This window comes from Bidens hawaiensis, unplaced genomic scaffold, assembly GCF_021521415.1.
Source record: "Bidens hawaiensis isolate Kalapana, Puna unplaced genomic scaffold, B.hawaiensis_p1.1 tig00028169_1, whole genome shotgun sequence".
Lineage (NCBI taxonomy): Eukaryota > Viridiplantae > Streptophyta > Magnoliopsida > Asterales > Asteraceae > Bidens > Bidens hawaiensis.
In genome coordinates, this window is record NW_027494583.1 from 232,638 (window position 1) to 258,774 (window position 26,137).

Below are 26,137 nucleotides of genomic sequence, written 5' to 3' on the forward strand. Positions count from 1 at the left end.
AAGGACAACCATGATTGTGCTCATCAGACAACCTTCCAGAAGGTATCTTTTAAGGAATAAAGAATATGCTGATGTTGACAGCTGCCAATGAAGGATGGACAACTCAGCAAAGCCCATGTGCTACCACGTGATGGCACATGGGTCAGGTGAAATACCTTAGTCAGAGAATAATCAATAAAAAAGCACCAGGTGTCCTAAGTACACGTGGCGCGAAGCAATAGGAGGAGGCCAAAAAGGCCCTAATTGGGTCTGAGCCCAATCATTGGAAACCCTAATACTATAAATACCACACCACCTCCACAGTGGAAGGTAAGCAAGAAAATATATTCTAAGTCCTTACTCATTTTCACATTCTTCTCCTACAATATCTTATTCTCACACCGGAGGGTTACCCCAAAGAGGACCCCTCTATCCCTTTCTGAGGGGTAAGTTCACGGTGCTGTTCGTTTTGTAGGTGGAAGAACTCATATTCCGGAAAACCATCGGTGATATAGCACACTCACACCCGAGGAACGTAGATCGAATACAAGTAAGTCGATCCACGCTTCTTCATTGGCGCCATCACCTGTTACAACGGCAACAAAACCACTATTTCATCAGTTCTCTCTGAAAATCTTCACCATGGTTTCCGGTGTTCGAAACAATGATCAAGTTCTGGAGGATAATGAGCTTGAGGATGTTAATGAGGGAAATCAGGTTCTGAGGGCGCCGCGTGACACTGCGCGCACCACCAGTAACCACCCCTTCAACACAACACCTCATAGCCAGACTGAAACTCCTCCAGACGATCTCACGTTCCAAAATCTAACTGGTGCAAAACAAAAAGGACCAATGGGTCCGGAAGTTGAAACCAATGACCCTAAAGAATGGCTCATAAACGAACAACGGCGTTTAATGGACAAATACAATGAGCTGGTAAAACACAAAAAGTTAGCCGACTTAACACAGAGGCTCGCATTTGATAAACAAACCATTCAGGGAACAAGAAAGACGCGCGCGCCGGAAGACGGTCGCTCTGTTCACACCGAACACGCTGATATTAGTGATGAGGAAGAGGTGCACAGCATGAGGAAGGCGCGAGATACTCATGCAGGAGGTTCACAGCTTCGCGCACACATGAACATAGCACCTAGAGCCAAAGCCGATATGGATCTATACACACCATACAACCCACAAGCGAAAGAGCAAGTGGACGTAACCACACCACATAGGCCAGCCATCTTGGTAAAACATTCAAAATTCACTGAGCGCATTGCAAAGGCTCCCATTCAACACAAAACCAAGATGCCAAGCGGTTTAGGCAAGTACGATGGTACAACAGATCCAGATGATTTCTTACAAGGTTTTTACAACACTGGAAACCTAGAAAGCTGGACGATGCCAACATGGTGTCACATGTTTGCTCGCTGCCTCACGGGCGCAGCGCGTGTCTGGTTCGAAAGCTTGCCGACAGGACAAATCGATGGGTTCGAAGAGCTATTGGAAAAGTTCCAGGCTCACTTTGTACAGCAGCGCAGACACACGCGCGACCCCGATGACATCATGCACTGCGTGCGCAGGAATGATGAAACCATTGAGGACTACATAACTCGTTTCAATCAGGAATCTCTTGCAATTGGAGGCATCACTGAACAACTCTTGCGCGTTGCCTTTATAAAAGGTGCGCGCAGTGATCAACTCCGCAGAGCTCTCGTGAGCAGAGAAGGAATGCCAACCACTTGGGCTAAGCTTATGGAAGCATCGCGAGTCTTCGCGCGAAATGAAAAACAAATTGCCCAAGACAGAGCAAGAGATAGAGGGCATCAAACAGAAGCACCACGCAACAATGAAAGGAGGGGCAAACAAAACTCCGTATGGTCCAGGTTGCAACAAACCAATTATTCTCCCGCAGAAAAGCAAGCGCAACAAAGTTCACCCCAGCCCCAAAAAGACATTCTTAATCGCGGAGAGGGTGACAAGAAGGAAGGCGGCAGAGAGCCTAATAGACCTCTACCAAGAATATGGACTCCCCTCACCAAAACGCCTTCGCAAGTGTTAAGCATAGAGAATGTCCAGTTTAAAAGCCCCAGGCCATTACTCCATAAGGGACCACCAAACAGTGGCAAATATTGTGAGTTTCACAAATCCACATGGCACAACACCGATGCATGCCATCATTTGAAGGATGCGATCGAAAAAGACGTAAAATTAGGCAAGTTGGCTCACCTAGTAAAAAACCCAAGACCAGAGAATGAACAAACAGACGGAGCCTCAGCCAATAAAAAATTCAAAAGAATCTGTGTAGCTGAAGGAGGAAGGCAAGGGCAAAGATCGAGGAAGAGAAGCGCGCAAACCCAAGGGGATTGGCGCGAGCAACAAGTAATCTTCCCAAGAATCAGAGGAGGCCCGTCCATCAGCAGTCCTCTAGTCATCACTGCACACATCTCTCATTATGAGGTGTCAAAAGTCCTGGTGGACACCGGTAGTGAATCTGACATCATGTATGAGCAATGTTTCAGGAAGTTGGATCCAGCAGACCAAGCAAGGCTCGAAGTTGTGAATGCACCAATCTCGGGTGTCTCAAACGAAATTATTCACCCCCTAGGTCAGATACAGTTCGAACTAACTATGGGGGATGAAAAGCACAAGCGAGCTGAAATTGTCAACTTCTTGGTCTTGCCCACCACTTCATGCCATAATATGATCTTGGGTAGAGGAACGATTGCCCAATTCAATGCCATACCGTCACCAGCGCACGGCGCGTTGGGGTTCCCAACACCAACAGGAGTAACATTTGTGTATCGAGATCATTTATGCGCAGTAACAAGTACACCTCGAGAAGGGAGAATGAAGCTTCCAATGGCAAACAACGCGCCAGAGGAATGGATTCTCAACCCAAAATTCCCAGAACAAACAATCACAATCGGAGCTACGATATCAGATGACACAAGGGTGAGAATGAAAAGATTGCTCACAACGTATATATCGGTCTTCGCGTGGCAACATTCTGATATGACTGGGGTTCCGCGAGACCTGGCGCAGCATTCTCTCAACACATTCAAGTCTGTAGAGCCAATTGCTCAAAAGAAAAGAGTCATGGGAGATGAGAAGGCAAAGGCCATGAATGAGCAAGTAGAAGATCTACTGCACGCAAATATCATTCACCCAATACGATACCAAACATGGGTAGCCAATCCTGTGATGGTAAAGAAGAGCAATGGGTTATGGAGAATGTGCATTGATTTCAATGACCTCAACAAAGCGTGTCCAAAAGATTGTTACCCCCTCCCAAACATTGACGCGAAGGTGGACTCTGTGGCGCCATTCAAGCTCAAATTTCCTGGATGCCTATAAGGGCTATCACCAAATTCAAATGGCACCACAGGATGAAGACAAGACTGCTTTTAGAACTGACAAGGGTGTTTTCTGTTACACAAAAATGCCCTTTGGTCTGAAGAATGCAGGAGCCACTTACCAAAGACTCATGGATGCAGTTTTCAACGAGCAGATCGGAAAAAACTTAGAAGTCTACGTGGATGATTTGGTGATTAAAAGCATGGAGGAAAAACAAATGCTCAAAGACATCGAAGAAACCCTTCGGCGCCTAAAGGAAGTAAACATGAAGCTCAACCCGAGCAAATGCACATTCGGCGTGGAAGAAGGGAAATTTCTCGGCGTAATGGTCACCAAGGATGGTTTCAAGGTGAACCCAGAGAAGGTGGAGGCTATCCTCAGCATGCCCTCACCATCCACCATGAAGGAAGTTCAAAAGTTGAATGGTAGATTGGTATCAATTAACAGGTTCCTAGCAAACCATGCAAGCAAATCTACCACATTCGTTAACACATTGAGAAATTGCTTAAAGAAAAGCCAATTCAAGTGGACGCCTGAGGCCGAGCAAGCTTTCAGTGAGATAAAAGAATGTCTGATAAATCTGCCTGCGCTCACAGCTCCACTTCCTGGTGAAACTTTAACGTTGTACCTGTCAGCAGGAGAGCGCGCCATTGGCGCAGTATTACTGGTGGATCGCAAAGGAATCCAAACACCAATTTATTATGTAATTCGGGTGTTGACAGATCCTGAGACGCGCTACACCATCATAGAAAAGTTAGTTTTTTCACTAACGGATGCGTCGCGCAAGCTTCACAGATATTTCAATGGTCATCCTATTGAAGTTCTGACTGGTTACAACATCCAGCAAGTCTTGCGGCGTCCCGCGCTCTCAGGAAGGCTGACGAAATGGGCGCTGGAATTAGGGGAGCACACGATCACCTATAAGCCTCGTCCAGCAATCAAGGGACAAGTTTTAGCTGATTTCATCACAGAAATTCCTGAAGGAAAAGTTGAAGAGGCTCAGCGTGAAGTAGACCCTCCGCAAGCCAATAATGAAGAAAACGTTTGGAGATTATTCACTGATGGAGCTTCAAACAACGAAGGGTCCGGCGCAGGCCTCAAACTGGTGGATCCAGAAAATCATGAATATACCTACGCAATCAGGTTGGATTTCAAGAGCACCAACAATGAAGCTGAGTATGAAGCCTTGCTGGCTGGATTGCGCATCGCGCACAAGTTCGGAGTTAAAAAGCTAGAGACTCATGTAGATTCATACCTGGTAGCAGCACAAGTCAATGGCCTTTATGATGCCAAGGAGAACACCATGCCTCTGTATCTAGAGCAGGCGAAGAAACTCACTGAACAATTTGACTTTTTCAGAATCATACACATTCCGCGCAGTGAAAATAAGTCCGCCGACGCGCTAAGCAAAATGGCATCAACCAGCTTCGATCATTTCGGCAAAGATGTCAGGGTGGAAGTAATGAGCAACCCGTCGGTGGGAGCGAAGTCTGTCCTTGTAATTCATACAACACCTTCATCATTGATAACTCCAATAATGGAATTCTTGAGGGAGGGAAAGGTACCAGACGATCGCGCACAGGCGAGGAAGATAAGGCACAAGTCGCAGAACTACGAACTGCTTGATGGTACGTTATATCGACGCTCTTATCTTGGACCGCTCATGAAATGCCTAGACGCTGAGGAAGCAAACTATGTGATCAGAGAGATACACGAAGGAATCTGTGGAATACATGCTGGCCCGCGCATGGTGGTTGCCAAGGCAATGAACGCAGGCTACTATTGGCCAGGCATGTACTTGGACGCGTTAAAAGAGATCCAGAAATGCAAAGCTTGTCAGAGCTATGCGCCAAACACCATGCGGCCAAAGAACAATTTGATTCCGGTGACCTCTGCATGGCCTTTCCACAAATGGGCAATCGATATTGTGGGTCCCTTACCACAAGCGCTGGGGCGAGTAAAGTTTTTGGTAGTGGCAGTAGACTATTTCACAAAATGGGTTGAAGCCAAGCCACTGGCAAAAATCACAGCTGAGGCAATGAAGCAGTTTATTTGGAGCCACATCGTATGCCGTTTTGGCTTGCCCATGGAAATCGTGAGCGACAATGGCAAACAATTCACTGAAAGGAAGATATCCAGTTGGCTCAAGGAATTGCGCATCAACCAGGTTTTCACTTCAGTATACCACCCTCAAGGGAATGGCCAAGTGGAGTGCGCGAACCAAAGCTTGCTAAATGGGCTGAAGAAAAGGTTAGAGGGAGAGTCCCATGCATGGGTTGAAGAGTTACCTAATGTCCTGTGGGCGCACAGGACATTAACCAAAACCAGCAATGGCGAGTCCCCGTTCAGCCTAACCTATGGAACGGAGGCTATGATTCCAGCAGAGATTGGATGCCCATCCTATAGAGTGCTCATGATGAGTAAGACGGATAACGAGCGCGAAAGGAGGTTGGATCTCAATTTACTTGAAGGGCGCAGAGAGGCGGCTATCATCAGTGAAGCCAAATACAAGAAAAAACTAGAAAAATATTACAATCAGCGCGTGAAAGAATGCCACTTCAAGAAGAATGATTTTGTCCTGCGGAACAATGAAGCTAGTCGCGCAATACCCCCGGGAAAGATGTCTCCTAACTGGGAGGGACCTTATCAAGTCTCAGAAGAATTGGGAAAAGGCGCATACGCTTTAAAAGATTTAAATGGAAAGAAGATCCCGCGCACATGGAACGCATCACAACTCAGAAAATGTTTCATGTAAAAGTCGTTAAGTTTGTAATCAAGGCTTTCTTAATATGCGTTCTATTACCTTTTGCATACATGTTTCACACTTTCCTTTATTAATTTTGAGCAATACGACAACATTGTATTGACATCAAACTAAAAATAAAACGAAGTAAAACATACATGCGCGAGCTTCAAGCTCAAACGCGTTAACGAGTTTTAACTCTAAAACGTCAGGGCCTTAGCCCAACAATATGAGCCTTAGCTCAGGGCCTTAGCCCAATAATATGAGCCTTAGCTCAAATTACTCATAGCATCCATCCTACGTATTGCGCAGCTGGATCATAAAAATACCTAAGCACAGCTAAGGCAAAGCACATGCCAAAGCATAGTTGTTAAGGTCTCAGGTCGAGGTCGCGCATGGGATTATAATGGATATCAGAGTAACACATACTGACACGTAAAGGCTAAAAAAAAAAACTCATTCATAATTCCCTATAATAAATGCGCGATAACGTCGCGCAAAAGAGGAATAATGAAATGCCAAGGCACGTGTCAGCATATTCAAAATATCGTAAAATAACTTGAAATATGACAACTGTTAAGGATTAAGTAAAAATAATTTCCTTACAACCTTGTTCAAGTTTCAATGTGTAAGCATACGTTATATTCAACAAGCACACGCATGCAATATAAAGAGATGAATTGGGAATGCGCAAGATGCGAATAAGGGAAAAACAAAATTTCATTCCAAAACATAGAAGTTTACAAATTTACAAATGATGAGGTAAAAATTACAAAAAAAAAAAAAAACAAGAAGGGCTTTTCAAGTCTCTATATCAATATCAGCCTCTTCATCATCCTCATCATTACTTCCTCCCTCAGCATCTGGCGCAGCCCGCTCCTCAACTCCAAACTTACCATAATCAAGCTGTTCGTCTTGAATATAGTCGTATTCTATTATGATAGTGTCAGGAGTAGGTCCTTTGGCCACGCCAGAGCCGCTAGCAGAGGTAGCGTTGCCCGCGCCATCATCATTGCCACCAGTCCCTTCACATTCATCAAGTAATTTCTTTAAAGCACCAAGATCGGGCTGGTCAGCAAGCACGGCTATCTGCAAAGTCACAAGGAAAATTATGAGTACAAAAGATTATGAAAATAAGTCAAGTAAACTCATTAAGGTTAAAATACCTGCTCAAGGATGGGAATTGGAGTATTCAGGTACTTCTCCCCCACCTCAGCCATGTCAGCGCAGACAACGTCGAGCTGATAAGGATAGTCGGATGGATTCTTCTTTATCATGCCATATTCATAGCCATCCTTAAACCCTTCAGCTCGACCCACCAAGCGCGACGCTGCATTACAATCCATCACAAGGGTCTGAAACTCGTTTGAGTATTTCATCGCATAAGCGCAACGAGTCACACCCTGTGAAATTAGCCATTGACGGTCCTGCGCAAGGGAAGAAACAGACGTCTCAAGAGCAGGAATCTGAGAGTTTAACAACTCAACAGTTTCCTTGGCTTGTTTTAGCTCTTCTTTGTCAGACGCTGCTGCCGCCAAGGCTTCATTCTTTTCCGCTCGCGCAGCATCGAGCTCTTTCTTCAGGCGCGCAACCTCACTCTCCAATAAGGATTTGTCAGTATTAGCCTGCGCAATAGTTTGGTCACGCGCCTCTGCTTCCAACTCCAAGTCACGCGCTCTACGCGCGTACTTGGCCGCGTCTGCCTCTGCCGCCTGCAGCTTCTCCCGCGCAGCTTGCAGCTCATGCCCGCGCTTCACAAAAGCAGCGTTGGCACTTGCCCGGTTCTCTCTAAGTTCTACTTGGAGTTTCTCAACCCTCTCTCGGGCATCAGAAAGATTCCAAGCAGAAACCTTAGCCTCTCGCTTGGCCTCCACAAGGGCATCACGCACTTTTATATAATCATTGCGAAGCTCTTGGGAGGCAGCAAAGAACGCAGACCCAACAAAAAGGTGGTCATTAAGCAAGTCCACGCGAGCACGGTCCTCTTGAAACCTCCTTTCAGCCGGAGGAACAGAGTGAGCCCAGAAGTCTTCACATACGCCCATGGATTGAAATGAGCTATCTTCAGTAATATTCCAGCTCGGGCGGTATATGTGATCGGCTTCCTGCAAGCACAAAGCAACGCAAAGAACCGATTTAGTTATCTAAACACTAATTTGGAAGTCTGCACAACGGAGCAAAACAAACTTATACCTGAGGAGAATCGGCGGAAAGATTAGCGCCAGCTGATGAGCTCCTGCCTGCCCCACGAGAAGAAGGCTGCGCCACGAAATCTCGTGGCGCTATAGGGCTTGCGCGGCCACCATCAGAACCTTCAGAATTAACCTCCTCATCATCCTCTACAACAGGTCTCTTCTCCTGCGACTTAGAAAAATCAAAAATAGGCTCGCGAGGAGGGCTGCACGCAGGAGGAGGTGAAGGAGGTCTTGACGGTATTAGATCAGCGCGTAATATGGTCTCCTGCTCCTTGGTGATCCCAATGAGAGGAGATTCAGTACTTGTTGGAGCAGGAGCAGAACTAACGGCGCCAGCGCCAGCAGTGCCACCAGCAGCTTGTGTGCCAGCTATAATTCCTGTTAAAAAACCAACAAGGAGAAATGATTCATGACTTGAACTAAAGAAAAATCAGACGATAAAAGCGCAATAAATACCTTGGCGCACCGCAGTCCGCGAATTAAGCATCGCCATGAAGTCCATTTTCCCCCTTTTCGAGGGCAAAACAGGGGACTTCAAAACAACCTTTGGCATAGCCTCGGCACCTTGCTGCGCCTGAGGTTGAGCCACCAACGTTGCCGGCTCTACAAACATTTGAGTGAACAAAGCTTCATTAATAACTCTATCGGAATCACGCTCATAAAATCACAAAATATAAACAAAGTATTACCTGTTGGAGAAGACGGAACAGCAGGCGCAGCCCCGCTTCCCTTGTCCGCCGCGCGAAGAGATGAGGTGGCAGCACCATACCTCGTGTGGAGTGGGGGATTGCCCACACCTCGAGGCAAAGAAGACGAGGAAAACTTGGATGTAAAACCCTTGGTTTTCTCAAGTCCCTTCGCTTGAGTAGGAGGAGGATGCTGGGCAACAGAGGCATCATCTTTTTTCTGTTTTTTACTGGCCCCTGCGCCAGTCTTGCCTTTAGCCTTGCGCTTGAGTTGCGGTGCTTCAGCTTCTTCTTCCTCCACTTCCTCTTCCACAAGCTCCAACTCATAATTCTCGAGCGCATCTACAATACGCGCAACAGAAATGGTAAAACAAAACGCAGGTATTCTAAGGGCCTAAGCACAAATATGAAGGCTCACCAGGCGCATCGCTGTCAAAACAAAATTCTAAATCGACAGGGATGAACATATCATCGAAGCGATCAGGGAAAGCAACTTCCCCAGCGCTCAGCGCGACAGAGCCACCCTCCATATGCTCGTCATAGGCGGCGTGGATGTATTCCTTGCTTACTGCATAAAACAAGACAAGTGATATCAGCTAAGTGAATTATACTCGCGCAGAATTAATGCAATGAACAAACAACCCACCTAGGCCATCAACATGGATGACAGGCTCAGTCGCGCTGTCAGTCCACCTCTTGCTCATACCAACCCCCACCAGCGCTTCCTCGCAAATTTTCCTGGCGGGGGATGGTTCAGCAGATAACTTCTTAACCCATGCGCCCGTTGGGTTCTTAAGGACATTGTCATCCGCGGGCGCAGAAGTGATCGCGCGCATAGTCATGCGAATTGGGATAACACTAGCCTTGATATAAAAGAATTTTTCAGCCCAGTCATGAAGGCTTTTAAAAGAAACAGTGCAGCACTTAACCTTTTGACTGCGCGGTATGAATGAGAACCAATAATCTTGAATCTTTGGCTTATAAAAATATTGAAAGCGCCGAGGGGTGGGCTCCTCGCGCTGAGCTTTGCACATGAACTCAAAATGAGTCATGCGCACCAATCCACAGGGATGAACTTGGGATATGTGAATCCCATAAAACTGAAGGAGCGCACCTATAAACCTTGTCATCGGAAGACGAAGGTTACAGTGAGTAAAAAAATGAGAATATAGAGAGATATATCCGGCAGGAGGATCCGCCGCCGTCTGCCCGGCTGCCGGGAGCAGACAACCATACTCAGGGAGAAAACCCTGAGAAGCAAGGAGACTATCAAGATCAGGTTGTTTCAATTTGCAGGGAATCTCATCCCATCTCTTCACCGTTTTGTTCTTCCCTCCTTCCTCCGACGAGGCCTCGGCAACCCTAGTACCCTTGCCGGTCTTCTTTAAAGTAGACATAACCACAGATTTTACACGGCGTTTACTAGGGGAAATTGTGGTGTCTAGGCTATCAGACATACAATTGCAAATCGAACAATATGGTCACTGTGAGGACGGAAATCTGGAAGCAAAGATAAAAGCTTTTAATCGGAATGTAAATTGAAGAAGCAAAAGCTCTGAAAATGACAATGGAGATGAAGAAAAAACCGTTCAAAAGGTTTGGTTTTATAGGCCCAGGAGGGAGAGAAAAAAAAAAGTAATAATCAGATCTACGCTCACGCGCCCCCACTCGCAAGCGTAGGCCAACATAAGCGCGACACGTGTTCCTGACACTGTATGAGGAGACATGAAAGGCAACTGTAGCACCTCGAGCACACGAAAGGTCTGACACACAACGCCTCCACCTCTGATGCATGTCAGCACCAACCAACCACGTGTATTGACGATTCGTTTTAACCAAAGGGATAGAATTTCGCGCAACACACATATGAGAAATGAAAAAGAAAAGACAAACCCTATTAAAAGAGCAAACTATTAAGTCTAATATCTATCTTACCTCGCTCGCGCGAGACAAGACACACATTAGACTGGGGGGGCTTGAAGAGGTATGCACCCGCCTTAACATCGAGCGGGGCGGGTCAACCCACAAGATATAGACAAGAGGCTTGAAATCAGGATGTCATGAAGACACAAAGCCAAAACCTATGCGCGTGGCGCATATCACATATGCTCACGCATATCACATATGCTCACGCATCGCATATGCTCACGCATCGCATATGCTCACGCATCACATATGCTCACGCATATCACATATGCGCGTGGCGCATATCACATATGCTCACGCATATTACATATGCTTGCGCATATCACATGCTCACGCATATCACATCTGCGCATGAAACATCTGCGCGTGAGAATAAAGAGAAGACCTCGCGCATCCCCAGGATAGGCGCATATCACACATGCACACAATCAACCACGTCCTTATCCAAATCAGGATAAGGACAACCATGATTGTGCTCATCAGACAACCTTCCAGAAGGTATCTTTTAAGGAATAAAGAATATGCTGATGTTGACAGCTGCCAATGAAGGATGGACAACTCAGCAAAGCCCATGTGCTACCACGTGATGGCACATGGGTCAGGTGAAATACCTTGGTCAGAGAATAATCAATAAAAAAGCACCAGGTGTCCTAAGTACACGTGGCGCGAAGCAATAGGAGGAGGCCAAAAAGGCCCTAATTGGGTCTGAGCCCAATCATTGGAAACCCTAATACTATAAATACCACACCACCTCCACAGTGGGAGGTAAGCAAGAAAATATATTCTAAGTCCTTACTCATTTTCACATTCTTCTCCTACAATATCTTATTCTCCCATCGGAGGGTTACCCCAAAGAGGACCCCTCTGTCCCTTTCTGAGGGGTAAGTTCACGGTGCTGTTCGTTTTGTAGGTGGAAGAACTCATATTCCGGAAAACCATCGGTGATATAGCACACTCACACCCGAGGAACGTAGATCGAATACAAGTAAGTCGATCCACGCTTCTTCACTAAGTAACTATGTTTGGAGAGAATAATTATAGTTTATGTTTTCTTTTTAACAGCAAAGAATCTCACGAATAAACCTATCATTTTCGGGCTATGTTCAAGGTTGACTCCTCGACTACCGTGACACTGTACCTCCCTGATGCGCGGAAACCATATGGAATTCGTAAACCCTCGCCTCCTGCTAGGTTGGATTATAGCCCTGATTCGTCCCTTCACCCGGATGTCCTTTGAAATGACCCAAATAAGAATCGAACTAAAGGCATGTCTCTTACCAGTTACCACTTACCACTGGACCAACTTTATGAGGATCGTAATAAATGTATATATTTATTTCCATTTTTGATCCAAGATATATATTTTTAAAATCAAGTTCGGTCCGATCCTGCATACGTTATTATATTATGTAATTAGGGATATTAAGTGAGTTGTGTTCCTGGATTGAACCTATACAACCAGGAAATCATGCCATACACACGAACTAAACATGATATAAGTTTTTTCGTTTGGTATTACATTTAGCATGATAATTTAATTTATTATATTTTGTTTGGCAAAAGAATACTTTAAATTTACAAATAAAATATGACGACATCTATACCCTTAAAAAGAAAAAAAAGAAAGAAATAGCATCATTCATCTTTATTCTTTTAGGACGTGTTCGTTTCAAGGATTTGTAAGGAATTTTAAGGAATGAGATTTTAAATCCTATGAATTGATATGTTCGTTTCATTAAATGAAAGAATAGGAATGTAAACTAAATCCCATCAAATCCCACATTTCATGGGATTTTAAAATCTCACCTATTTGAAAGGATTGTTAAGGATTTTCTTATTAACAATAAAAACCCCTCCCAAAAAAATTCAAAAAAATTAATAAAAAAATCATAACTCAAAATATAAATCAAAAACGAAAAATGTAAAAAAACTAAAACGTTTCTGCCTTTGCCCTTGTTCTTAAAAAAAACCAACAATGAAGAAGATTCAAATTCCAATACATATTAACCAACCAAACACATGATAGGGATTCTCAAACATTCCATTTCATTTCAATTCCAATTCCATTTCCTATTCCAATTCCAAATCCTTTAAAAAAAGTCCGTGAAACGAACGCGCCCTTAAATTTTAGCATAAAATACTTGGCTAGTTTAGGTTGTCATAAAATATATTTAATTTATCTAAAATGTAGAAAAATGGGTCAACTAGCTAGTGAACCCTGTCAAGTAGATTCGAACAAAAATATATTTAATTTATCTAAAATGTAGAAAAGGAGGTCAACTAGCTAGTGAACCCTATCAAGTAGATTCGAACATTACCCAAACGTTTGCAATTTTGATAAAAACTAACTCAAACCGTTTATTCTAAGCTCAAACTGACATAATTATGTCGTATCATATATATAGAATATCTTTGATAAGTTCTATAAAAGCCAAAACATGTTGCATTAATCTAGAAAAACTAGAAAAATGTATCTCTAGCTAGAAGTGAAATATTATTTACTTATCAAATTACATCATAAAGGAACTATTATACCTTTTCTTAGACATGTATGGTATAATGATGATTCGAATAAGTAAACAAAAAAAAGAGAACAAAGTTACAATTCATTTATTTTTCATTACATTTAGCCAAATAGGCAAATAGCCATTTAAATATTACTCGTATAAATCATCTATCTGTTCTTTATATAGTTCCATAACTTGGTTCCTCCTGATCTTCATGGTCGCGGTCAACAACCCACTATCGATCTGAAATTCCATACGGGTTGACAGGTTGTCATCAAATTAATGTCGACAAAACATTGTAAGGAGTTAATAACGTTAACGCAATAAAAAATAATTAAAAGTGATAAATTCGTAACTTATGTATTGATGCAACGGGTCGAACACAAGAAATGAAAAAAGGAACTAAACAAATGGGTAGTTTAACTCATTACATAAGTTAAGAAGGGAGTATAATTAATGCAGGCAGGCATATTACCGTAAAAGGTTCATCAATGACGAGAATAGGCCCTATCTGAAAAGAGCAATCTGAGGTCCTGTATCAAGAGATGAATCCAGTTATACAACCCGAAAAATAGCAGGTCATGGGTTGCGATATCAGGGTGATCTGTTTAACCCATTTAGTTAAATGGGTTAACCCATCAACCCATTTAATTAAACATGTCAACCCACCAACCTGTTTACGACGTGTTTAACCCATTTATTACAACCCAACAGCCCGATTAATGCTTTTACAGTTTGATTACAGCCCGCCGAGTTGTTCGACTCTTTTAGATAAATGTATATGGGTCATGTTTCGGTTACACGATTTTAAATGTGTTCAGGTTAGGGTTGATGTCTTTGACATGAACAAATATACAGGTTGTGTTCGGGTTCAACAATCCGCCAACCTGAAATGTTTGATCACACAAGTAGTTTTGATTACCATTTTCGAAGCTCTTCTGATAACAAGCCAGCTATTTTCCCCTTGCTAAGTTCAGCCGCATCAGAATCTGAACCCGACAACTTTTCTGATACCGACATAATTTCTTCTTTATTTGGAACAATGATAGCTCCAAGACGACGTCGATCCTGGTTTTCATTTGTGATATCACACAAGTAAATAAGTATTATCCGTATGTAAATGCCAACAAACTCATTAGTTACTTATAAAATAAATGAAAAAAAGTCGACCCGTCAAGGCCTATTACCAACCCACCAATTTTAATGTCAGGTGTTACCTGGCCAATGACAACTATTTGTTGAATCAAACTACTTCTCATGGCAGCTTCTTCAAGCTGTTCCGGTTCAACGTTTTCACCTATTAAAAATATTCAACCGAATAAGAAAACGCAAACAAAAAGAAAATATTAATTATGTCATAATTACCTGTTGAAAGGACAATTGTATCCTTGGCACGTCCTTCAAGAACAACAAAGCCACCAGAATTACGACTTCGTCCTACTGAATGAACAGGGGAAATCCAGCCAATATCTCCAGTGTTTAACCAACCATTTTCATCTATAGCTTGGTTTGTTGCAATTGGATTCTATTTAAAAAATAAAATAAAATATTTAATCAATACTTAAAAAAAAATTATACAATTTTTTTGAGGTACCTTGTAATAACCCTGCATGATCTGTGGGCCCCTAGCTTTGACAATTCCCTTTGAACCTGGAGGAAGATCTTCGCCCGTTTCCTCATTTACAACTTTTATTTCTGTGTATCGAATTGGAGGCCCGACTGACCCAAGAACCTTCAAATGTCACATTTATGATGTCATATAGTTCCAGCTTACAGAAAAAAATAATACTATTATAATGTCAGTTAGATTAGTGTATTTACGTTGCACTGTGGGCGTCGAGCGGCTACAACAGGAGACGACTCTGTTAATCCATACCCAACTTGGATTTTTGTGCCAATTGCCTGTAAAGACATCAACATCCGGTCAAACCTGATCTAGACAAACCCCGATCCTTTTTACCTTTTTAAACCCATTCCAACCTGAACCAGTTTGAAAAAAAAAACGAAAATGTACACTACCAGCTCGAGTGCTTGACGTTTTTATGACGCAAAATTTTTAGTATACAAGTAACAGATCAGTTCATCATCACCATCATCGTACTCAGTATATCCCACCAACAGCAAAGCTATGGTAGGGTCTGAGGAGGGTAAGATGTAGACAACCTTACCTCTACCCATTAGGAATAGAGAGGTTGCTTCCGGTGAGACCCCCTGGCTCGATAGTAGTTTTGCATCAAGCCTTGGACATAAGGCACATAACACTCAACCATCAGGACACCGCCGATTGGTGCATGTACCCTTGTCTTTCGGCTATCAACGCCACCACATGATGCCTGATTAACCTTCCGTCACTTTTAACGTTATTTTTACGAGATTAGTAAAATAAAGTAACAGATCAGTTATAATTACAAAAAACAAAAAAAAATGTTACTATGGTAATAATCGGAATCATTGAATGGAAGGATTTGCGATGTTGTATGAATTAAAATAGACTCGTTTGACATGTTAGCCTTTTAGCTAAACTTTCTATTGACCCAATTATGATAAAACACAACCCAAATTGACTCGTTCATAAGTACAGGGGTCAAATCTTCCATCAATACTGATAATATTTAAAAAATAAAAGTTTTAACCTCAAAGAATTTGTCAACATGTACAGGCAAGCTACCACCTCCGCATATTCCAGCCTGTACAACGTAACAGATATCCTGATCAGTAATATTCTCAACAATACTAAATAGTTATACAAAAGTGTACAGATCTTGAAGCATATAAATAAAATTTGTGTTTTACTCAAAACACTCCAAAAACTGAAGGGGCATGAGAAGAGTAGTATATAAAACCTTTGAAATCCCAATAGTTGCGTGGATTTTACTGTATACAATTTTCTTTGCCAATAAATGCAACGGTAACAAAATTGCAGCAATAGCCTGTGCATATAGCCAATCCACTATTGCAGCAATGTAAGAAGGTTGCTTCTGATTTCTTGACAAACACTTACCCTACAAGTGAATATGAAAAGAAGCTGAAATATAAGATTATCGAATAAGTAAAGGTAACTTCTCAAATATACAAAAATTATTACACTCGACAAGTTTCTGTAAATAATTAACCCGTTAAGGATTATCGAATAATACAACCTTTTGAATCGTGTTCTCAATGTTGAATTATTATTGTAATTATATTGTTTTGGTAAATAATTAACCCGTTAGCTATTAAGAAAAAAAAAATAATAAAAAGGTGATCTGCTTCAAACTGCACTAAATGTCCAAAAATTATCAGTTTCAACCTGAACCGATTTATTACCCAACCCACCATCTTGCCACCTTTACATGAACGCTAAACAATAGAGGTCAAAAGTCAATAAGATGCTGAAGGTTGAACCTCATAGATGTTTTTGAACTCCATGTATGCCATACTGATCCTTATTAATGATAATGCAATTATCTTACGGATAGCTGAGCTGGTAGATAGCTGTTTCTGGATCCCACTGCAGAGTAGGAACCATATTTCAATAATTGAACAAGAGCATATATGAAGATCTGTTTTTTCTAGTCCTCGTAATACCCCATTTGATTAAATCCCTAACTACAGTCAGCAAATAAAATATATCGCATTGCTTTTACCTGTATAGAGTTTGAAATACTAGAGGGACAGAAATCATATACTGTGGCTGATATTCCCGCAAATCATCCTACAACAACTGTGTATTATAAGGCATATGAACAGAGTGGGTGTATAATCAGCAAATGTGGAAGAATAATTACTAATTTAAGGAAAGACAACATATTTTCAGGATCACAGGACAAAAACATGGTAATATAATTTCCCATTATCTGTATATAAGGAATTCTAACTAAAATCTGAAAATACCTTCAAGTGTGTAATATTGGTGTACACTTGCTCAATTCCCAAAGAAAATATAAAATACTCGCAGGCACGTTCATATGCATGCCACGGTGGAAGCAAGCTTAGAAATCTATCCCCAGGCACAGCAGGGACGACGTCGAACAAATTATGAACCTGGAGAAGTATGAAAGCAGAATATCCTAACATGAAAATATGATCATTCAAGGGATACAATAATAATAGATGCGCATAAAACTGAACTGTTTTGACTAAAGGTAGAAGTACAAATATGCTTGGGTCAAATTTCCATCTCTAATTTTGACAGAACTTCCTCACAAAAGATACACATTCATACCTGGTGCAGAAGATTATTATGTGTAAGCATTACTCCTTTTGGGTTGCCCGTGGTCCCACTTGTGTATATAAGAGCAGCAACATCATCAGACTTGATGGGCTCATAAACATACTTTTCATCTAAAGATTCACAAGTCAGTAAAATGTGTCGTTCCAGTAAATTACATAAAGCATAACTCGCTCTACCTCCCTCTCTCTCTCTCTCTCTCTCTCTCTCTCTCTCTCTCTCAACACACATACGCACAAAAACTTGTACTTTCAATTATCATTTAATTCACTTTCCAAAAAGTCTTAATGAATATGCTTTCAGACTTCAAATGTTAGCTCCTACTATTCAGAACTAGCTCTAGAATAGGCGTTTCTCACTTAAAATTCACAACCCTTTTCTAACAATAACTCGAAGCTAGTAGATATTATAAGTTGACTTACGGGCATCATGTGAATCAACAAAACCCGCGCGCTTTTCATGACCCATATCTATAATCTCCTTGTACGTATAACCAGGAATTCCCTCCTTCACATGGTTAGATATGGATGATTTTTCCCCCCAAAGTAGAATAACAAATCTAACAGATGCCTTAGAATTAAAGGCATCTGCCATCCGGTGATATAATTCAGGATTGTCCACAGCAAGTGCAACACTGTTATGAAAAGAATACGAAAGAATAACCTCATGCTATTCTGATGCATATCTGACTGCAGGTTGCTATCTTAGCTAATTATTTAACATGATATTTTTGCAAGATAACATAACTTCTTTATCTACTTACAGTAGTTCTTATACAGTTTATACTTGTTATACACTTTAAATCAATAGAAATTAAATCGGGTTTGAAATTTGAAAAAACCATTTGATTATCAAAAAGTCAAAATGGGAATGACTATGCTAACCTTTCAGAATGATTGTAAATGTGTAACAACTCTTCCACGGATGACCTAGATCCCCTCACAACATTTATTGCTCCTGTGGCCATTATACCTACACCCAAACTTGTTAATTACTAGACATTCAATTTCTCAACTTGACTTGTTAGCACCACATAATTATAAACATACATGTAGTTTGTATTTTCAAGGTAATGATATAAGATATAAAAAAAGCATGTATTGAACATGGATCAATTATAATCAGAAAGCACTGCAGCTATTAAGTTTACTACAAGGATCAACTATACTCAGAATCCAGCCCACCTTGATCAGCAATAAGCCATCGGCAAGAATTGTCAGCAAAAAGTGCTATCTTTTCACATGGTTTGATTCCAATCACTCTTAAACCTTCAGAGAAATCAAAAATGTCCTGCTCCACCTACAAATTTCATAATCAAAAAGTGAAGGTTCAGGTTAAATAGTCCTGTAGTTATACGAACAAGGAAAATTTTCTGTTTTAAGATAAAAGGAGAGAAACCAAATGAACCTCGCCAACGGGCAAGATTGAAACATTTATAAAGAAAATAAATTAGACAGGTAAAAAAAGGGCAAATGAGAAGAAGACCTGCTTGTAAGTTATATTTGTAGGCGGATCATGATGTGGGTCGACCAATGCAACCCGATCACCAAACTTTTCTGCTGCATACCTCCAAATGTCAGGAATTACCTTCAATTCTGCAGTTGATACATTGTTTTCTGACCGATAAGGACTTTCAAGAAGAGGTGAATACTTTCTCACTTGCTTTTCTTCTGCCTAAAGTCAGAATTATATTAAAGATATCATTATCTTCATGAATACAAGCTTACAGTATGTTCCTTATAAACTTCTAAAAAACAGTCAAGAAACTAAAAAGAGAACTGAAATGGAAAAAAGAGGTAAAACCTGCTGCATTTTTAAACACATGTGGCTACTCTTCCTTTAATATTATACAAATTCAATCAATAGTTCTAGACACTTAGACATAACATAGCTAATTTGCTATTTGAGCACAAAACACAAATTGTGTTTGGACCATGATCACCAGTTGTCAAATCACAATACACAACCGAGCTCGAGCCGAGCTTTTGCTTGTTTAAGTTACAGCACACGAGTTAGCAGTTAGCACCGAGCTTAGGCTTGCTTGACTTTTTTTTTCTCAACATATATAAAAATAATTTAAAATGTATACAAATTAATAGATAATAAATGAGCCAATTCGAACGTGAAAAAATGACTCACGAGCAGAAAAACTCGGGCCCGAGCTCTCTTAAGTCAAAATGAGCCGAACTTGGGCTCGGCTCGTTTACACCCCTACACAAAACACAACTTGTGTTTGGACACCAGTTGTGAAATTACCAGATCTAACAGGTGAGTTTCAAATCACTTAACATCAAAATGTGAACAAAAATTACCCAATTCTCCTTTTGTCATAGTATAGATAGGTAAATTTTACTATAACAGAAAGTTTCTGAATCAACTAATCCTCCTTATGTACATTGTAGCATAAAATTCTTAGCATATAATATAAAAATGTTCCTAGGCATAACAATACTTTAAAATGTATATTAATTAATAAATAATAAACAAGCCGAGCTCGGGCTTGAAAAAACAACTCACGATCCGAGCTTGAGCTTTCTAAAGCTTGAAACGAGCCGAGTAAAGCTCAAGCTTGAGCACTCGTAAGTCAAAACGAGCCAAGTCAAGCTCAAGCTCGAGCACTCGTAAGTCAAAACGAGCCGAGTCAAGCGCAAGCTCGAGCAATCGTATGTCAAAATGAGCCGAGCTCTCGTAAGTCAAAACGAGCCAAGTCAAGCTCAAGCTCGAGCACTCGTAAGTCAAAATGAGCCGAGCTCGAGCCTAGCAGTTGTCAAATTACCGGATCTAACACGTCAATCTACACACAATCAGCTTCGAATCACTAACATGAGTCGCGATCAAACCGTCACATCAAAATTTTAATCACCTAATTCTCCTTTAGACATAGTACAGAGATCAATTTTGTTACTACTAACAGAAACTTTTGAATGAACTAATAGTAGTTGTACTATATATATAATTCATAGCCTATAAACTCAAAAGTAACCTAGAGATTTTAATAATAGAGGAAACAAGTATATATAAATAAATAAATAAATAAATACAATCACACAAATTAATGAATTAATCATATGATAAAAAGAGTAGAGTAATAATATTAATTCGGATACCTTAGATTCGGAATAAACTCGAATATTATGACACCGACGGAGACGATCACGAGCACGGAATAATAAACTGCCGGCGTTGACTTTGCCGTTGACGTGATGATACGACGGTGAAACGATGGCGTTTAGTGAAGTAGTAAGTGATGTAACCGACATGGAATTAGAAGGTTGAATTAATAAAGGATTGAAGAGACCTCTCTGAAGTAGTATCATGTTGTGTGTGTGGTTTTAGTGTGTGAAGAAGCTTTGAATATTACGAAGAAGAAAGTGATAACATTGTAGCATCCGGCAGGGTAATTATGCCTTCAGACCATCGGCATCGTAGATGTGAAGAAATTCGGTTAGGATTTAATTTATTATTATATATACTAGGTTATAACCCGTGTATTACACGGGACGAGGTACCAAACATTTTAAAATTAAAAATAATTTGTAATAAGTACATACAAATTATATTAAACATTGTTTCATTTACACTTGCATATTATTCTACTTGAGCATCCATGTACTTTTAAACACTCATTTAAGACTTAAAATAGTAGCGATTTATAACTGCATGATGCAATTAATCCATAATACCTTTCAGGCTTCATCAGTAATCAAATCATAAAAGTAGTAGCCAATTTTAAGTGTGAGCTTACATTGTCGAATCATCATTAATGCTCATTTTAAGCATATATATTAAAGTCTAGCTATAAATATCATTTGCATATTAACCATTCTCAAACGGGCTTGGCTCTGCAAATTATTAAAAATTGATTACTTGGATTGCTCCTTTTTGTATACATTTAATTGCCTCCATCATATTCCAATAATTTACATTTATAAACTAAATTTAGGTACCTTTAGTTTCTCCTAAGGCTCTTCAACACCATATCCTCTCATCACCTACAATTGTTATAGAAATTAAGGCATAGGCGTTAGGTTCATATACTTGAATATAAACTATAAAGGAGTAAATGTATGAAAATACCTGTTAACGCGAAATAGGCAATGTCATGCTCAAATGGTCTAAAATTGCATTACCAATCCCAAGATTGCCTTCATTGTTTTGAGTCTATGGGGTTGACTTTGTGAGGAATTGCTGATGACATTATTTCACCAGCATTAGCATTAGTACCTACAAAACACAAGTGTTTGCAATGCAAAGAGCAATAGTAATTGTTAAGAATTATTTACTTATGAAAACTATCACAAAATACAAATTGAAAGTGCATCATATATCTTTATTAAAAATAAGTAAGATGTTATTAAATTGGATGAATGAATGAAAAAGGTTCAAACCATTTCAAAAAGGAAAAAGAGAATGAAAATTTTTAGCCATGTAGTCATGAGACTCAAACTGTAGTGACTCCTTACGCAAAGTCATAGAAACTAAGTTAAGATATACATACCCAAAAAACTCATAACCAGAGAACCCTCCTTACCTTGAATCTGCTGAATAAAATAAATTATTAAGTCTATTTTCATAAGAATTGCATATCATTTAGATGCCCATATAGAGCAAAAGTTTATACTAATACAAGATGTCCTTACTTTTATGTACAACTTGTAACTTCATAAGTTCAGTTCTATATAAAGTAATAACAAAACCTAAAAAGAAAAGGGAAATGCAAAGAAAACTATACCCACATACAAGAATAAAGTCAAATAACAAAATACATCATTTAGCTAGTAATGAATTCTCAAGATGGAACTTGCCTAAGAAAGATCATTGTCCACCTACAAGTCAATGAGATTAGATCTTGCCTTAGTTGATTACATTGCAAATCACTAAATGATATATTAGGGATACATTCAGTTTATGCTTTTTAGCTTATACTCAAGAAAGTAAAATGGATAATCCGTCAAGATAGGTAAAAAAAGACAGGTCAAACTCGTTGAAAGTCGATGGAATTGTAGTTTTAGTGTATAAATCCTTCTTAATCATTTTGTTCACTAAATTAGATTATAGCTTAGTAATATAATTCTTGCAGTCAAACTATTCGATTTTTGGAAAAAAAAAATATTAGTTTTAAGTGTTTAGCCAATCCAACCCACAAATTTTGACCCAGCCCATCTGCCCCACCCGTTTTTGCCACTTTCTAATTAGGAGAATGAAATAATTACTTTGAAAAACCCTCCAAACCAGAATCTGCAGAGAATAACAAAAAACCAATAGTTAAGTATCAAATCCTGGCATAACTTATTATGAATCTTATCATGGCCAAACTGGTAATTAAGTCACCTTTCTCCAACACGATTATTTAGGCATCGTAAAATAAAGGGATTTGACGTTTGAGCTTCTTCAGCCCAACATTTCTGAAACCTACACTCAGTTACGACATTCATTTTAGCTAACCTCCTAAAGAATGGATAAAAATATTTAAATCACAAACTTTTTACTCAATGGATCACTCCGGTCACACATATCTAATTAACACCCATGCATCTTTTCTTTATAGATTTTCGATAGCCCTCCTGCATAAGAGGAGTCATCCATCCAAAATATATTCCTACCACAACAATGATGCACCAATTATTCTTAATATTTTGAACGTGTTTCAGCCGGAATGTCTTGTTGCGATATTTAATACAGACACTTACTTGAAAAGATGTTTGCATGGCTCTCGGTACAAATATGTTCTCTACGAAGCACTTCATACTTAATGTTATCATGAGGATCGGTTTTAAGTGGGATGTGACCTATGTAGCTATCCAAATTTGTACATAACCATGAAGTAATCCAAATAAAGCCTAATAAAGCCTGCATCACACCAAAAACATATATACTTGGATTTTTTTTCATCTAATCATGCTATAATAACATAGATACAAAACAAACCTGGCATAACAACAAACTAATGTACACATAGAGTATGTATTTCCATTTCCATAAGAAATATAGTTGTGAATATTAGAGGTATTATACATGGCTTATTATGAAAATAGCAAACACCAAAATATGAATCCTGGTTGACTTACCCATAAAAACAAAGATATTACATTATTTCCTTTTTACATCTTCTGGAGATGAATCAAATGGTAAATTAAATAACACAAATGCGAATAACATCCTATCCCAACAAAACTCATATAAACCTTAAAAACTGAAAACCTAAAATGCCTCTAAATACTAAATTCAACTTTTTTAAGTTTACAAAACCCTAAAGTTTCTGCACAATTTATAAATTATGTACCTGGGTGAAAGCAGGGGTGAATGATTCCATTCATAAATAAGTACAAATGATAAAATTCTGTTAAAACTGAAAAGAGAAAAAAAATACATAACAATTATAATATATGTCGTTCATCATAAACAATGATAAAAGCGAAATTTAGTAACCCAATATATATATATCATCATCATCATCATCATCGTACTCAGTATATCCCACCAATAGCAAAGCTATGATAGAGTCTGAGGAGGGTAAGATGTAGACAGCCTTACCTCTACCCCATAGGAATAGAGAGATTGCTTCCGGTGAGACCCCCGGCTCGATAGTAGTTTTGCATCAAGCCTTGGACATAAGGCACATAACACTCAACCATCGGCACACCGGCCGATTGGTACATGTACCCTTATCTTTCGGCTATCAACGCCACCACATGATGCCTGATTACCGCCACTTTTAACGTTATTTTCACGAGATTAGTAAAATAACGTCAAAATTAGTGCAATTTCACTTTTGCCCACCTGAGGTTCACGCATATATACATTATATGCGCGCACCGCAAGCAGGGCGCCCAATATATATATATATATATATATATATATATATATATACATATATATATATATATATATTAATTACCTTACCTTTAGTGAACCATGGTATATTTAGTTTGGGTGAAAAAGGGGACTCGACAGTCCCTAAAGCCATAAACAACAAAAGTGCTACAAAATTACTCGATTACCATCTATGAGTAATAAAAACAACAAAAGTGCTACAAATAATTGCGATATAGGCTGAGAATTATCCTTCACGTTTTGTTAACCGTTTAATCGTTCAATTGCAGGTTGTGGGAAGGAAGCTTGGAAATTTAGAATTGCTAAAACCGTAATACGTAACTGTCTAAATCCTAATTGTGGTGAGGCCAGATGTCAAATTTAGATGAAGTGAAAATAAAAGAGGAGGCTGGTCACAAAGAAGACACCTGTCATAAAGAGCTTAAGCTTGTTTTATTATAATAGTAGATACATTTCTCGATAAATCAAGACAATTTTATTATTATTTTTATATTTTTTTATTAGTTTTTATCAACACAATTATTGGTTTCAATATTTGTTGTAAAAATCATTACTAGTTAACCGTGCGGTGGGACGGGACACGTGGAATGTTTAATCGGATCATATTTTAATGTATAATTTTCTAATCTATCTATAATCTATATAAACGAAGACATAAAAATCCTACGTGTCGCGATGTGGTCATTCATCTTTTTTTGGAATCACCAGATTTGCTTAATTTTTAAATTGAGTCTTCTCATGCATTTAACCCGAATTCATGATAATGAGTCTTACCAAACCCAGATATTTCTTAAACGTGTTATAACATCTCATTAAATTAAAAAGAGTAAAGTGTCATTTTCGTCCTTGTGGTCTGACAAATAATGCGAATTTAGTCCAAAAAGTTTATTTTTTTGCATATGGACCCTCCACGTTTCCCAGTTCTTGCCAATTACGTCCAAATCACTAACCCCGTTAAATATAATCGTTAAGTTAGGGGTAGACATGTCTTTTCACTCTTTCTTTATTATAATACTTACTTCAGTAAACTACGGTTTTCGTCCTTGTGGTTTGTCCATATTCGAGGTTTTGGTCCAATAGTTTCAAGTTTGTAATTTTCGTCCTTGTAGTTTATTTCACTTGCAATTAAACCCATATTTATTAACCTCGTTAAGTCTAGTCGTTAACCCATTTGCGTGCCTCTCACGTGACGACCATTTTTGTTGTTTTTCTCCTCAAATAAACCTCAGTCCTAATTCGCAAGGCCCCTCACGTGAGGGGCTGGGGTGTATTTTGGGGAAAAGGAAAAAACAAGGAACAAAACTGCCCCGTCACATGAAGGGCATACTGATGGGTTTAACGACCAGACATAATAAGATTAAGGAATTCGAGTTTAATTGCAAGTGAAATGAAACCATAGGGAATAAAATTGCAAACTTGAAACTATTGGACTAATACTGCAGATTTGAACAAACCACAAGGACGAAAATCGCAGTTCACTGAAATACATATTTTAATAAAGAAAGAGTGAAAATACATGTCTACCCATGACTTAACGATTAAATTTAACGGGGTTAGTGATTTGGATGTAATTGGCAAGAACTGGGAAACGTGGAGGGTTCATATGCAAAAAATAAACTTTTTGGACTAAATTCGCATTATTTGTTAAACCACAAGAACGAAAATGACACTTTACTCAATTAAAAATTATTCTCACGAAATTA

The 26,137-nt window shown here is 39.6% G+C and overlaps 1 protein-coding gene and 1 long non-coding RNA gene across 2 annotated transcripts; both read right to left on the reverse strand.

The window, feature by feature from the left end:
- Positions 1-13,399: 13,399 nt before the first annotated feature.
- Positions 13,400-20,925, reverse strand: LOC143576450 (putative acyl-activating enzyme 16, chloroplastic). Its single transcript, XM_077060539.1, has 18 exons — positions 20,708-20,925; positions 19,086-19,274; positions 18,785-18,899; positions 18,485-18,572; positions 18,023-18,234; positions 17,595-17,713; positions 17,264-17,413; positions 17,017-17,084; positions 16,775-16,880; positions 16,234-16,392; positions 16,024-16,077; positions 15,212-15,292; positions 14,985-15,122; positions 14,756-14,915; positions 14,608-14,687; positions 14,313-14,458; positions 13,866-13,923; positions 13,400-13,633 (listed from the first exon to the last, which is right to left on the reverse strand). The coding sequence occupies exons 1-18, from the start codon at positions 20,915-20,917 to the stop codon at positions 13,541-13,543; spliced, it is 2,226 nt and encodes a 741-aa protein (XP_076916654.1). The 5' UTR covers positions 20,918-20,925; the 3' UTR covers positions 13,400-13,540.
- A 259-nt stretch (positions 20,926-21,184) lies between these two features.
- Positions 21,185-22,141, reverse strand: LOC143576457 (uncharacterized). The gene is made up of 3 exons (XR_013142954.1): positions 22,099-22,141; positions 21,678-21,824; positions 21,185-21,592 (listed from the first exon to the last, which is right to left on the reverse strand). It is a non-coding gene; the product is annotated as an uncharacterized LOC143576457 (long non-coding RNA).
- Between the last annotated feature and the right edge of the window lie 3,996 nt (positions 22,142-26,137).